Consider the following 16,182-nt stretch of genomic DNA (forward strand, 5'->3'; position numbering starts at 1 on the left):
GGAATTAGCTCCCTTTAAAATTTGATGCAATCAGTTTTATTTCTGCCAATCCCTTCACCTGGATCAATGTGCGCAGAGAGAATGTATATATTATTTGTCCCAATGGTGGGACAAAAAGGGAGCAATATGCACAAGAGGCCAGAGGAATGGAGTGCTCATGGAGAGGGGGGGATATAGAGCTGGAGCAGATCGCAAAATAAGGTGTGCAAAGCCATGGAGAGATTTCAAGACCAGGACAAGGATTTTAAATTTACACACTGGGAATGGGGAATCAGTGTAGGTCATAGTGGTGTAGGGTGTGCAGGGTTGGTGGGAGAAGGCTATTTTGTTCTGCTTCTGTTCCTTGGTCCAGTGGATACTGTAAGGACCATTGAACTTGGCCACATCATGCCAGGCATGGTGTACTGCTCTTTTCTGGGGCGGATGCTCCAGAATGCCAAAAAGGTCAATCTTCCATGTAGTAGAACACTCACTTTGCAGCCATGGAACAGGGAAGATGGGTGCTGCCCTCCTCTATCACTTGCCTGGAGACACTGTTTTGTGGCTTCACATTTGGGTTTCCTTTCTCTTCTCCCTCATTTCAGCTTCGGCAAAGATTAAGTACAATAAGGTCGATAGGTTCAGTGCACTTTCAGCCTTTCAAATGTTCTAAAAAAAATTCTCCTGCTCAGTGCAGCCATTTACTTTTAATGATCAATCGTCCCTAGATATAGGACTGGAAATGTTACACTCCTGTTCAAAAAAGGATTAGAGGGATAAACCCGGCAATTACAGGCCAGTCAGCCTAACATCGCTGGTGGGGAAACTTTTAGAGACAATGATCCGGGACAAAATGAATTCGCAGTTGGATAAGTATGGGCTAATAAATGAAAGTCAGCACGGATTTGTTAAAGGCAAATTGTGCCTGACTAACTTGATTGAGTTCTTTGATGAAGTAACAAAGAGGGTTGATGTTGTGTATATGAACTTTCAAAAGGCATTTGATAAAGTACCACGTAATAGACTTGTTAGCAAAATTAAAGGCCATGGGATTAAAGGGACAGTGGCAGCTTGGATACAAAACTGGCTAAGGGACAGAAAGCAGAGAGTAGTGGTGATTGGTTGTTTTTCAGACTGGAAGGAATTATACATTGGTGTTCCCCGGGGTCAGTGTTAGGACTGCTCTTTTTGATATACATTTAATGTCTTAAACTTGAGTATAGAAGGTATAATTTCAAAGTTTGCAGATGACATGAAACTCGGAAATGAAGTAAACAATGTGGAGGATAGTAACAGACTTCAGGAGGACATAGACAGACTGGTGAAATGGGCAGACACATGGCAGATGAAATTTAACGCAGAGAAGTGTGAAGTGATACATTTTGGTAGGAAGAATGAGGAGAGGCAATATAAACTAAATGATACAATTTTAAAGGGAGTGCAGGAACAGAAACCTGGGGGTGTGCGCACACAAATCTTTGAAGGCGGCTGGACAAGTTGAGAAGGTTGTTTAAAAAGCATATGGGATTCTTGCCTTTATTAATAGAGGCATAGAGTACAAGGAAGTTATGCTAAACCTTTATGAAACACTGGTTAGGCATCAACTGAAGTATTGTATTCAATTCTAGGCACCACACTTTAGGAAGGATGTCAGGGCTTTGGAGAGAGTGCAGAAGAGATTTACTAGAATGGAACCAATTTTGAGGGACTGCAGTTATGTGGAGAGACTGGAGACGCTAGGGTTGTTCTCCTTAGAGGAGAGAAGGTTAAGAGGAGATTTGATAGAAGTGTTCAAAATCATGAACGGTTTTGATAGAATAAATAAAGAGAAACTGTTTCCAGTGGCAGAAGGATCAGTAACCAGAGGACACAGATTTAAAGTAATCAGCAAAAGACCCAGAAGCAACATGAGGACACACTGTTTTATACAGCGAGTTGTAATGATTTGGAATGTACTGCCTGAAAGTGTGGTGAAAGCAAATTCAGTAGTAGCTTTCAAAAGGGAATTGGATAAATACTTGAAAGGGAAAAAATTACAGGGCAATGGGGAAAGGGCAGGGACTAATTGGATAGCTCTTTCAAAGAGTCGGCACAGGCATGATGGGCTGAATGGCCTCCTTCTGTGCTGTACTATACTATGATAGCATCCCTTTAAATTTCATCTGCAACTCTATTTTGAGCTCTCCGCATATGGCTAGCTCAAAGCTAAAACTGTGGAAGGAGCTTGTTATAATTATAATGATAATATGATTTGGAAAATTATGAGAAGTCAGCTTAGCGCAGATTTCACTAGCATTACTACAACTGGTAGCCTGTCCTAGGTCCACTCAGCTGGGGCCAGAAAATAGGAGTTTATCTATTATTTTTGTGAAAAATTAAATAAAAAGTTATGTAGCTTTTGTGTTATTTCAAATAACTAGAAAACCAAGGACACTTTATGAATATAACTTTTTATTATGCATAAAAAACAGCCATAAAAGCATGGTTACAATTTACTAATGAAGAGCTAAAAGAAATATATCGAAGCATAAACAAGCAACATATAAGTGAACTGTTATCAAATAGATTTAAAGTTGAATGTGTATAATCTAGAAGCAGCTAAATGATTTGTGGTTTCTTTACATTGAGTATTTTTGATGTACATGTAGCTATTAAAAAGAAATTTCTATGTGATTTCAAGAAATTAACATAAATTGTACCAATTATGATGAGCAACAGCTCTATCAATAAAATGACCATAATGTTGTAAAACAAGAACATTCCTACTCGGCACTCCAGGTGCTTTACTCAAATTTAAAATGGTTTGTACAGCATAAGAGATAAGCTCACCAACCTGCCTAAAAACAGTAGTATGGTAGAATATAAAATGTAGCATAAGGGCTGTCTATTGCCGTTGTTGTATTAAAAATGTAATATGATGCATCACTCCATGAATTTGTATACTGAAAACTGATAATGAAGCATAGTACTAAAAAGGTTTTGTATATATTTGAAAATGTTATTCAAGACTTAATGTGAAAATAACCAAAATCAAAATAAATGCATCAGGCACAAATACGTCTTCAAAAATCAATCCACAGTGTTACTTAAAACCTTCATTTTTTTCATTCATCTTCATCGTAGTATCTGTTTCTCTTGATTTGTTCTTCAACTGTAAGTAGCAGAGGGTCTTTTTCTGAAAGGCTGGTATTGGATAATGGTTCCATTACATGTCCTGGGCCAAGAATGTCATGAGGCAATTTATTACCCCTCAGTGCATTTGGTTCAATTTCAGTATCCAAAAGGTCATATAAAGAAGTATAATCCTTTTGGTTGTTAATACACTGCATCTCTGAAGATTCGGTCAGATTTAGGCCAAGGAAGTCATCTTCCCCTGAATTCTGACTAACAGATGAGAAATTATATTCAGCATCATTTGGCTTACTGTTTAGTCCATGGAAAATTTCATCAAAAAGACTTGTAGCATTCTCTTCAGATTGTTTTAATGGGGTCAAACAGCTCTCTCCAAATGAATCATTAGATAAATTAGCAGTATTAGCATCTTGTTTAGAACCAGTTACCAACTGATTACCATCAGAGAAATCTGAAAAAGTTACATCAATTTCACTGACTAGATCTGTTGAGGTGTAATCATCTAATTCTTCTGTTAAGATTTTGTTATATGGTTGTGTGAATTGATTCATCATAGCTCGATCTGGAAGGAAATCCATTGTTGAGGATTCTTCAAGTGAGTTATCAAATTGCAGAAAATCTATTTGTTGCACACCCCCATTATTATTGTTATTGGAATTTAAGTCTTCAAGACCATTTTCACTTTCTTTACCACTGACAGCCAAGGATTTCATTGTCTCTTCAGGCTCAACCAGTTTTCCTTCAAAGTCTTTTGGATCCTCTGCCCCAACTTCATTCAACACATCAGTTGTTCCATTTACACATACTTCATCTGTACTTTTTCCATCATCCAGTTCCACTTTCACATTCTCTTTACCATTCACTTCAAACTCTGCCTCATTATCTTCTTTGTCAATATTTTTAGAGTTAGAATGATCATTGTACAAGATGCTTTCTGCTTTTTCCACAGTTTTAATTTGTGGTTGCAGAGTGTTGGATAATGATTCTGCAGGTTCCTCACATGTTTCCTCATTTATTTTAGAATTCAATGTTTCCGCCTCACCAATTTGTTGACTGGAACATTCTGGAGGCCATTTTGGTATTATCACTTTCACTTCCTCTTCAATACTGAAAGTTTTCTTATTTGCATCAATGGAAGGAGGCCAGTTGATATTTAACTTATTTCTCTCTGCAGCCTTCTTCATCTGATCAGGTGAATTTTTCAATTGTTCCTCTGTATCCTTGCTCAGTTCTACATCATTTCCATCAACCAACTGATCAACTTTGTTGCTAATGGTTTTCTTTTCTCCCAGCATCTCCACTGTGGTGCAATCTATGGCTGTTTTATTGCCTGGAGAATTTTTATTAACAGATAAATTACTTTGACTGTTATTTATCCGGCCTCCTTTGTTTGGTTTGTGTCCAAAACCTTCATCATAGTTGCCTTTGGATTTGAAAAGCTGCTTAAAATGAGGTTTGCAGTACATTTTTCCATGGAGGGATGCATAATTTCCAAGACTGGTGAAAATAAAAAAGTACAAATTAACATTATCATCCCAAAGACATTTCATTGGCACATAGACTGTCATCAAGTAATCTAAGTTAAAGTCAAATAGTAGTCCTATTCTGCTTGTACAACCTGATGCACATGTCACAGTTCAAAAATTATAGCTTATAATTGTCTCATCTCAGTTAAATAATGTAAGCTAGGAAAACAGTAGTTAATATGATGATGCAGCTTTTATTTATGAAGATGAATGAAACTTAACTATTTTAGCACATCTTGTCTTCTCAAAAGGGAATTATCAAATATTAATCTGAAACTATATCAACAAATATCATAAAAACATTAATATTATGCCTACTTTGAAGCACTAATGCAGAAAAATACTACTTATATGTAAGATATTGTGGATGAGAAGTGTGAAATAGATACTACAACATTTAAGAACTTATTGTCGATCAGGAATATCTCCTACCTTAATTTACTGTTACAGTGCTGGCAGCGGAAACAGGACTTATGAAAGATTTGCTTGTCTGCTGTCAGACTTTCCATGGGATATACTATCTTTCGACAAACTATGCAGGTCTCCTTGGTAAGAACCTGAATTTTCTAACAGAACAAAAAAATGTTAGAATAGTTCTTATTTCTTTTCTTTCTACTTCTGTACTTTTGCTGGGAAGGGTTAGTTTATAAGTCCAATTACTAACAAAATAATGTTGCATCCTTGCAAAAATCTATAGAACCTTTTCCAGTAAACACCTAAAAGATGAAAACTGTAAAATTTGGATTGTATTACTTTGATAAATTTTAAATACGATGTAATATATTTATTAATACAAGAATGTTAACATTTTTGCCAAACGGATACCAAATTTTATTAACGTAGAAAGTGAGAATTCACCATTGATTTTCAATCATATTTTGTTAGTAAGTGGAATTATTTAGTAACTATTACTTTGAAAATACTGAATAACTTTTGTGATTTTCACAGAAATTATCCTTTCAATGTTAACAGTCAACAATATTTAAATCTGAATAAAAACTCACTCAGTTAAATGTGATTGCACACAAGTTAGTGAAAATCTTAATATCGAACTGCAAACATCAATCTTGTTCTGTTCTTATAAAAGTAATGTGAACATCATAGGGCAGATTTTCTTCTCCGACGCAACTGGTAAATGCTCAGTTCCCAGGTGCAAAGGGGTGTGAAAAGGTGTGAGTCTCTGCCCCCTTACATTGCCCAAGGATTTCCTGGGATTCCCCTGAGGTGAGACAGCCATGCAACTGAGGCAGGAATGCCCTAACAGGACCTACCACCTCATTTTCCTGCAAGTATGCTAGGCAAGCAACAATAACGAAGCGTGGCCAGAAGAAGCAGGATCTGAGTGGGGTCTGGATGCCGATGAGAAGCCAGTCAGAAGGCAAGTATTTTTCTTCTACATGACATTGTGAGATGTGGATTAGGACTGATTGCAGGTTTTAGACAGCAGTCAGAAGACCCCGCAACGGTCAGTCATTAGCACTGCTACAGATCTTGTTATTTCAGCCACCCACAATTCTAGGTGCAGACCCCTGTCAATACTTCCAATCTGATCCCGGGAATCCAAGCAGGTTCAGGTCATATCAGGTGGAGTGCATTCCGCTTGACCTGCGGAGGGAGGGGGATGGCAAATTCGGGCCTGTGTATTTTGAACTTTAGGACTGGCTAGATGGATTAAAGTGGTCTTTTCCCATTCTGAACATTCCTAAGTTCATATATGTTTGTCTAAGGATTGTGAACTGACATGCGATTAGGGATCTAATATTAGTTCTGAACAGTTGGTCAATCATCTGGAATTTATAAATACTGTCAATAAAAGTAAATCTGTACAGGAAATAAATGTAAAGCAGAAATGAGTTATGGTTATGCTTCCACTCATTCATAGTCAGTGGACAGAAAATCTAGCTAATGGTCCAGAATTTGCTGGGAAAATCACGGCGAGTTTAATGCGCACTCAGTTTTTAGTGTGTAAATAACCCAGTAATTTGTTGGGAATTGCCACAAATCACTGGATGATTTGCACAGCTCTGGCATTAGCCTCTCGAAAATGGAAGCTCACCGTCAATCTCCTCGTGAGTTTCAAGAAATTGCTGCTTTTGCGAATTAAACTCACTGCAGAAAGTTAGGGTTGGTACTTAATGGAGTTAGGACTCTTTTAATTATGAGATTTATGTTCCTGCAATGCCACTCAACCTCTCCTGCCCAGAAATGGAACAATTGAAACTATGGAGTCTCATTCCTGCAGATAGTAAATTGTTCCTCGAGGTTTTTAAAATTTAATTAAAATTTAAAAAAATCTTACTTTTCCTTTCTATCTCTTTTCTCTCTCTCTCTTAATCTAATCTTTCTTTCCCTCCCTTTATTTCTCGATCTAATTTGGCTCTAATTCACCTATTTCCTTCTGCATCGTTCCTCTGTTTCTTTATCCTTAAATCTTTAAACCGGGGGAGTCGAGAAAATTTGGGAAGGGCGGAGCAAGGACACAACTCCTGTATTTAAAGAGTTCTATGTAGTTAAAGGGCTGAGCAGGCTTTTGGAAGAGGGAGTAAAATGGCTGGAGTTAAGAAAGAACTTACATTTATACATCACCTTTCATGACCGCAAGACGTTTCAAAGCACTTTACAGCCAATGAAGTACTTTTGAAATGTAGTCACTGTTGTAATGTAAGGCAATGCAGCAGCCAACTTACGCACAGCAATGTGATACATGACCAAATAATTTTTTTTTAAAAGTGATGTTGGTTGAGAGATAAATATTGGCCAGGACACCAAAGGGAACTCCCCTGCTCTTCAATTAGTGCCATGGGATCTTTTATGTCCACCTCTGAAGGCAGACGGGGCCTCAGTTTAGCATCTCATCTGAAAGGCAGCACCTCTGACAGTGTAGCACTCTTTCAGTACTGCGCTTAAGTGTCAGCCTAGATTATGTGCTCAAGTCCTGGAGTGGGACTCGAACCTACAACCTTCTGACTCAGAAGCAAGAGTGCTACCACTGAGCCAAAACTAAAGAAGGAAAAAGATGAGCATGTAACTTTTCAGAGGCTGCTGGCCCACATCAGAGGGATGCCATTGTTAGGGTACCAAGGAATAAGCCATCACATGCAACAGCACCTGCCACATGGAAGGTTGGAACTGTTGGCTGTGGCTGTAAGAGGACCTCCACAAGCCCAAGCACACCTTTGTAGGGTCGGAAGAAGTTTAATGACCTCGCTAGGTTAGCAAAAGTATGAGTGTTTTCAGCAAAGGTATCAGTCTTTTCAGATGAATAACAGGAAAGACAACTGAATCATAGAGAAATGCATGGGTATTTCTGAGAAAAATATTCAAGCATTGCCCTTTAGAGTATCACATGGCACCATATCTCTTGTCCCAGAAGCAAAGTCACTCAGCAGTACTCATGTTAAGCATCTCACATCCTGTAATACATGCTAGCACACTGAAGTCTCACAACCGAAGTCCTTGGTCTCTTACACCTGCCATTACTACCAACCATTCCACGAATCCTGGCTGATTGTGACTGCTTGATCCAGAGACTGCAACAGCTAATTACCACTGTGCATTTATCCAGCAGGAGAAGATAGCACACAATGCCAGGTAACACCAGTCCACTGGAGGAGAACATGCCAATGTCTGGAAGCAATGTCTATAATTGCCTTTCACTCTGACCTGGCAGGTGGAGATGGAGACGTGGGAATCTCTGTGCCTTCAGTGGGTTCATGAGAACATATACCTTTTCTTTTTTAATGCTTCTATATATTCTTCAACCTCTTTAGTGTTCACTAATTTCCTCATAAAAGATCCACAAAGTAGCTGATTAAAAAAGAACACTGCTCAAGCAGACCAAATTAATTACTAGTACTGTGCAGAATGTAAGAGAAGGCATCCTGAGTATGAGTAATAATTATTTTCTGATACCTGCAGTGACTCCGAAGATATGGCCAAAACTCTCCACAAGTAAATTTATTTGAACAGTGTTCCTTTAACTGGAAAACTGTGCCTCTTAAACAGTAGCAAATATTTTCAACGGCAGAAAGAAAGGTGGAAGTCACAGAATTTAGAATGGGTGATGTTATCCCATCCTAACTCGATCTGTGGCTGGCACTGGGAGGGTGAGCGCTTCTTTAGTGCCCCCGAAACTGAATAGAATTTATGTCAGGGCACTTTTCCAGCAGAACCTCAGCATATATCACGCCTGTCAGAAATTCCTGGCTTCACAAAGGCATAATTGCCGACTTACGCCTTCCCCCAGATCAGAAATTTTGGGGCCATTCGCTGGGAAGTTCCGCCAGTGTTCTCCCAATAGGCTGCTGTAACTTCGGCGAGAGTTATGCGTCTATCTAGAGTTTCTGCTAAACATCCGCTGATGTTACGGTGGCCAAGTGGGAAAACCTCTGAGGGAATTCCTGGAAAATGTGTTTACATCAATAGGTTTACAGGCCTTATGTGCCTCAACGGTAATTATTTTGCAATTCAAATTGTGATCCAACCTACAATAGCTAAATTTGCCAGCTGATAATCAGTTTCTTCCAACTTGTTTGGTATTCCCCCCCTCCCCCAGCCAGCTTAGCACAAAAGAAACCAGGGAATAAGAGGCTATTCCCTCTAAGCCCAATTTTGGACTCTAACCAACTCATCCCAAGAAAAGACTCTGCAAGTTCCTATCTACCCTCAAAAAGTAAAATGAACAAAACTCTTTCTAAACTTAAATTGTGCATTAGTCATTCCTGGCAGTTGCCTTCCTTGGCGCCAAATTCATATGGTTCCAGCAGTTTATAAACAATCATGTTCCATAGAGCATTTGGTCACCTCTATCTATAGTAACCCTCAAACCTGATCTTAACTGGATACTTATCCAATTTTTCCAAAGGTGTCAATTGATACAGCATTAACTATTTAGCTTCAGTGTCTGTATCCAGGGGGGTAATTTTACAAAATTTGTGCTCCTTTCTGTGGAGCTTTGCCCACTATGAGGGCATGTTGGGAATTCAAGCATTCATTCCCCATGATTTTCTGTCCAGCAAATTCACAAAATTATCCCTCACATATCCACCATTCTGTGAGAAATATAATTACTTCTAACCTGTGCTTGTTTTGGGTTGTTAATTTTATACTCACATCATCAAGTTTAGCACTTACAGTCCAGTTAAATAACCTGCCTGTTTTTTTATTATCCATTTTTAATCAATGTTTTAATATCCCCCCTTAAACTCTGTACCTCTAATTAAAATAAGCTTGTTCTTCTCATTGAGGTAACAGAGAGAGAGTCGATGAGGGCAATGCGGTTGATGTGGTGTATATGGACTTCCTAAAGGGTTTGATAAAGTGCTGCTTAACAGGCTTGTCATCAAAGTTGAAGCCCATGGAGTAAAGTGGGCGGTGCTAGCAAGGATACAAAATTGGCTAAGTAACAGGAGAGAGAGAGTAGTGGTGAACGGTTGTTTTTCGGACTGGAGGGAGGTATACAGTGGTGTTTCTCAGGGGTCGGTACTGGGACCACTGCTTTTTTTTCATATATATTAATGACTTGGACTTGGGTGTAAAGGGCACAATTTCACAATTTGCAGAAGACACAAAACTTGGAACAGCTGTGAACAGTGAGGAGGATAGTGATAGACTTCAAGAGGACATGTTGAGAGGATGTTACCCCTCATGTTGGAATCTAAAACTAGGGGGCATAGTCTCAGAATAAGGGGTCGCCCGTTTAAGACGGAAATGAGGAGGAATTTCTTCTCCCAGAGGGTCGTGAATTCTTTACCCCAAAAAGCTGTGGAGGCTGAGTCATTGAATACATTCAAGGCTGAGTTAGACAAATTTTTGATCAGCAAGGGAGTCAAAGGATTATGGGAAAAAGGCAGGAAAGTGGAGTTGAGGTAAAAATCAGATCAGCCATGATCTCATTGAATGGTGGAGCAAGCTTCAGGGAACGAATGGCCTACTCCAGCTCCTATCTCTTATAGACAGGCTGGTGGAATGGGCGGACAGGTGGCAGATGAAATTCAATGCAGAAAAGTGTGAAGTGATACATTTTGGTAGGAAGAACAAGGAGAGGCAATATAAACTATAGGGTAAAATTCTAAAAGGGGTGCAGGAACAGGGAGATCTGGGGTACATGTGCACAAATCGTTGAAGGTGGCAGGGCAGGTTGAGAAAGCGGTTAAGAAAGCATACGGGATCCTGGGCTTTATAAATAGAGGTGTAGAGTACAAAAGCAAGGAGCTTATGATGAATCTTTATAAAACACTGGTTCGGCCACAACTGGAGTATTGTGTCCAGTTCTAGCACCACACTTTAGGAAGGATGTGAAGGCCTTAGAGAGGGTGCAGAAGAGATTTACTAGAATGATTCCAAGGATGAAGGACTTCAGTTACGTGGATAGACTGGAGAAGCTGGGGTTGTTCTCCTTAGAGCAGAGAAGGTTGCGAGGAGATTTGATAGAGGTATTCAAAATCATGAAGGGTCTAGACAGAGTAGATAGAGAGAAACTGTTCCCATTGGCGGAAGGGTCAAGAACCAGTGGACATAGATTTAAGGTGATTGGCAAAAGAACCAAAGGCGACATGAGGAAAAACTTTTTTAAACAGCGAGTGGTTAGGATCTGGAATTCACTGCTCGAGGGGGTGGTGGAGGCAGATTCAATCGTGGCTTTCAAAAGGGAATTGGATAAGTACTTGAAAGGAAAAAATTTGCAGGGCTACAGGGATAGGGCCAGGGAGTGGGACTAGCTGGATTGATGTTGCAGAGAGCCGGCAAGGACTCGATGGGCCGGAAGGCCTCCTTCCGTGTTCTAACCTTTCTATGATTCTATGATTGCAGTTTTATTTCAGATCTATCTCCTCACATTTTCATTCCTCTCCATCTTTGTTGGCTTTTTTTTGCTCCCCATTCTGGCTTTATTTTACAGAACTCCTCAAAATAAGGAGTAAATCATACAATTACAATTACAAGCTACGACCTCATAAAGACTGCAGCACTGACAGTAACCCGCCAAACATTCTATTTTCATACGAGATAGGACAGGAATGTCCAATTTTTTTGATCTGGGGGTCGATACTTTAGTCAAAATCAGTGAGCAGGCTAGATGATTACATAGAAAAGTGAGTGCCAATAGGCAGAAAATTCAAACACTCCCATACATAAAACTTGTGAAACCCCGATAGACAAAAAAGAAGTGAAACCCTTTTACACAAAAAATCCAAGACGCAATACATAAAAACTCAAGCCCTTCTCCTCTTTCCACCATGCTTAGCCCCACCTTTCCATCTGTTTTCACTCTCACCCTCGCCCCCCCTCCCCACCTCTCCTATTTTCACTCCCGTTCTTCTTCGCCCATCTTTTCCCTCCTGAGAAACATGAAAAATGGGAAGCTTCAGCCTGAGCCCTTTAAACTTCCTGGGCTGCAGGACTGCTTGGTGCAAAAATGCTGCTTCCTGATCAGTCTAAATCCACCAGTCAGGGGCCAGCCTATTCATGTCATCCAGACCAATGAGTTTTAAAAGGGCTACAGCTGAGTCATTCATCTGGCCGAGCATCTTCTCATAAGAAGTACACACAGTCAATTTCAACTATGGTTAGTTTTAGTTCCCAATGGAACTAACATTAGTTGAAATTGGCTCCGTGTGCTTAATATGAGAAAAAGCCAAACATAGGAATGTAGGAACATAAAAACAGGAGTAGGTCATTCAGCCCGTTAAGCCTGTTCCGCCATTCAATTAGATCATGGCTGATCTGTACCTCAACTTCATTTATTCACTTTTGCTCCATAGCCCCGTTACCTAACAAAAATCTATCCATCTTGGTCATGAAAATTTCAATTGACCCAGCATCCATAGCCTTTTGGGGGACAGAGTTCTAGATTTCCATAACCCTTTGTGTGAAAAAGTGCTTCCTATTTTCAGTCCTAGCTGGGGTCTGGCTCTAATTTTAAGATTATACCACCTTGTTCTGTATTCCTCCACCAGAGGAAATAGTTTCTCTATATCTATCCTATCGAAACCCTTTATAATTTTAAGCACCTCGATTAGATCACCCTTTAACCTTCTAAACTCAAGACAATACAAACCAAGCTTATGCAAGCTAGCCTCATAATTTAACCCCTTAAGCCCGGTATAATTCTGATGAATTTGTGCTGTACTCCCTCCAAGGTCAATTTATCTTTCCTGAGCTGCGGTGTTCAAAATTGAACCCAGTACTCCAGATGGGGTTTGACCAAGGCTCATGATTTTCTGTCCAACAAATTCACAAAACACTATTCTGTGAGAAATAATTCTTTCCAATCTGATCTCGTTTTAGGTTTGTATGATTTTTAGTAAAAGATACATGTGACATGGATTTGGGGATAGTGGAAAGTACGTCCAAGGTATCAAATGATACTAAGCTAGGAGGTATAGTGCACTCTGATGAGAACATAAAACTGCAAATGAACATGTTGGAAAAACAGTGGCAAATGCCACTTAACATAACAAAGTTTGATGTAATATACTTTGGATACAAGAATAGCATATGGGAGTAAATTCTAAATGGGAAGCATGAGGGAGAAAATAATTAACAAAGGGATTTAAGTGTGCAGGTATGTAAATCATTAAAAGCTAGTTCTGAGATATAAAGAATAGTCAATAAAGGATAATGGGATGCTGGGCTTTGCTAAAAGACGTTTAGAATATATAAGCTTGGAAACAGCGTGACAATTATACAGAACACTGGTCAGACCTCATTTGAAATATTGCATTAGCTATGGGTACGCTAACTTAGGAAGGATATATCGGCCTTGGAGAACGTCCAGTGACGATTTACCAGGGTGGCACTGGGAAGAAGGGACTGAGTTATGATAAGTGACTGGGTAAACTTGGATTACATTCTATGGAAATAAGGAGATTAAAGGGTGATCTGATTTATATATTTCAAATAGTGAAGATAATTGGCAGGGTAGATAGGGAATTATTCTTCCAGGGTAACTGAGTTAGACCTTGGACTTTCACCTATGGGACCTTGGTTCAAATCCATGGATGGGATGAAAGTCTCATTTGTCTGATGCTCATAAGGGTTCTACATGAAATTAATGTGGGCAGCCTCAATCTAGTTCCTAGTGAGCATGAGCCTACAGCAACTAATTGGCAATGTTACTTAGACAGGCCTAAGAAGGATTGGGGTGGAAAATGGGAAAAATGCTAAACTGGTGCAATAGGGGTGCTCTTCTGAGGGCAGGGCAGGGTCACATTGTTGGGGTAGAGTAGAGAGAGCTTTACTCTGCATATAGCTGTGCTATACCTAATCTTGGAGAGCTTGATGCTGGGTACCTGAAATGGAAATCCTCCATTCTCAGCATCAGAATCCCTTATCTTGATGAGTACAAAAAACTTTAAAAGAAAGAAAAAGTTACGACTTTCCTCTAGTCAGGAATCCAGGACGAAGGGGCATAATCGGAATTTGAGCTATAACAGTTAAAAACAAATCCAGGAAAACAGTTTCTTACAAAGTGCTGTGTCAATATACAAGTGTAAAATCAATTGAGGTCTTTAAAAGGGGGACTTTTAATTTATGCCATTAAGTATTAAGGAAGAAAAGAAATTGGGATTAAAAAGATAGAGCTGCCATAGCTAACAAAAGGAGCATGCTTGATGCAATAATTGGCCCACTCCTGTTCATATCCTGATTATCCCCTTCTATTTGAAGCTCCACTGGTACTCCAGAGAATTGATTTTAAGATCCTCATCCTGATTGTCAAATGTCTCCATGGCCTCCTCCCTCTCTGCCACTGTGATCTCCTCCAGGAGTATGTCTTTTTGCACACTCACCATTCTTCTAACACTGATCTACTTCTTGTTCCTTACTCCCACTACACTACTATCAGCAGCTACTCTTTTAGCAACTTCACTCCCTCCCTCAGCACCTCTGCCTCGTCACCTCTTTTCAAAAGCCTCCTAGAAACCCTTCTCCATCTGTACTTTCACCCCTCCTAATTTGTATCTTCCCCTTCTTACTTCTGTTCAGTTCCCACTTAGAGTCCTTTCAGGGCAGTGGACAATAAGACATCTCTCTTTAAATTGGGAGTGTTATAAGAACATAAGAACATAAGAAATAGGAGCAGGAGTAGGCCAATCGACCCTCGAGCCTGCTCCGCCATTCAATAAGATCATGGCTGATCTGGTCCTAACCTCAAATCTAAAATCATGTCCAATTTCCTGCCCGCTCCCCGTAACCCCTAATTCCCTTTACTTCTAGGAAACTGTCTATTTCTGTTTTAAATTTATTTAATGATGTAGCTTCCACAGCTTCCTGGGGCAGCAAATTCCACAGACCTACCACCCTCTGAGTGAAGAAGTTTCTCCTCATCTCAGTTTTGAAAGAGCAGCCCCTTATTCTAAGATTATGCCCCCTCGTTCTAGTTTCACCCATCCTTGGGAACATCCTTACCGCATCCACCCGATCAAGCCCCTTCACAATCTTATATGTTTCAATAAGATCGCCTCTCATTCTTCTGAACTCCAATGAGTAGAGTCCCAATCTACTCAACCTCTCCTCATATGTCCGCCCCCTCATCCCCGGGATTAACCGAGTGAACCTTCTTTGTACTGCCTCGAGAGCAAGTATGTCTTTTCTTAAGTATGGACACCAAAACTGTATGCAGTATTCCAGGTGCGGTCTCACTAATACCTTATATAACTGCAGCAATACCTCCCTGTTTTTATATTCTAACCCCTAGCAATAAAAGCCAACATTCCGTTGGCCTTCTTGATTACCTGCTGCACCTGCATACTAACCTTTTGATTTTCTTGCACTAGGACCCCCAGATCCCTTTGTACTGCAGTACTTTCCAGTTTCTCGCCATTGAGATAATAACTTGCTCTCTGATTTTTCCTGCCAAAGTGCATAACCTCACATTTTCCAATATTGTATTGCATCTGCCAAATCTCCGCCCACTCACCCAGCCTATATGACATTAATAACCCCAATGTAATACAGATCAAAACTACAATAGGTTTTTTATGTCCTCCTCACTCTCGACTTTCCCTCCCATCTTTGTATCATCTGCAAACTTTGATATGTTACACTCGGTCCCCTCCTCCAAATCGTTAATATAGATTGTAAAGAGTTGGGGACCCAGCACCGACCCCTGCGGAACACCACTGGCTACTGGTTGCTAGTCCGAGAATGTACCATTTATCCCAACTCTCTGCTTCCTGTTAGATAACCAATCCTCCACCCATGCCAGAATATTACCCCCAATCCAGTGATTCTTTATCTTGAGCAATAATCTTTTATGTGGCACCTTGTCGAATGCCTTCTGGAAGTCTAAATACACTACATCCACTGGTTCCCCTTTATCCACTCTGTACGTTATATCCTCAAAGAACTCAAGCAAATTTGTCAGACATGACTTCCCCTTCGTAAAGCCATGCTGACTTTGTCCTATTAAATTATGTTTATCCAAATGTTCCGCTACTGTCTCCTTAATAATAGACTCCAAAATTTTACCCACCACAGATGTTAGGCTAACTGGTCTATAATTTCCAGCCTTCTGCCTAATACCCTTTTTAAATAACGGTGTTAC

General features: G+C 39.9%; 1 protein-coding gene across 4 annotated transcripts in view; it reads right to left on the reverse strand.

Annotated features, from left to right (window-relative positions):
• Positions 1-4,520: 4,520 nt before the first annotated feature.
• The window catches only part of xirp2b (xin actin binding repeat containing 2b), a 125,363-nt gene continuing 113,701 nt past the window's right edge, over positions 4,521-16,182 (reverse strand). For all 4 annotated transcript variants that reach the window (XM_067987353.1, XM_067987352.1, XM_067987354.1 and 1 more), the window contains 2 exons: positions 5,070-5,203; positions 4,521-4,608 (listed from right to left, as the gene is read on the reverse strand). In XM_067987353.1, the coding sequence (XP_067843454.1) occupies positions 5,109-5,203 (95 nt within the window). In that variant the 3' untranslated portion in view covers positions 4,521-4,608; positions 5,070-5,108. The remainder of the gene's footprint in view (positions 4,609-5,069; positions 5,204-16,182) is intronic.

Source organism: Heptranchias perlo, chromosome 7 (assembly GCF_035084215.1).
Source record: "Heptranchias perlo isolate sHepPer1 chromosome 7, sHepPer1.hap1, whole genome shotgun sequence".
NCBI classification, from domain to species: Eukaryota; Metazoa; Chordata; class Chondrichthyes; order Hexanchiformes; family Hexanchidae; genus Heptranchias; species Heptranchias perlo.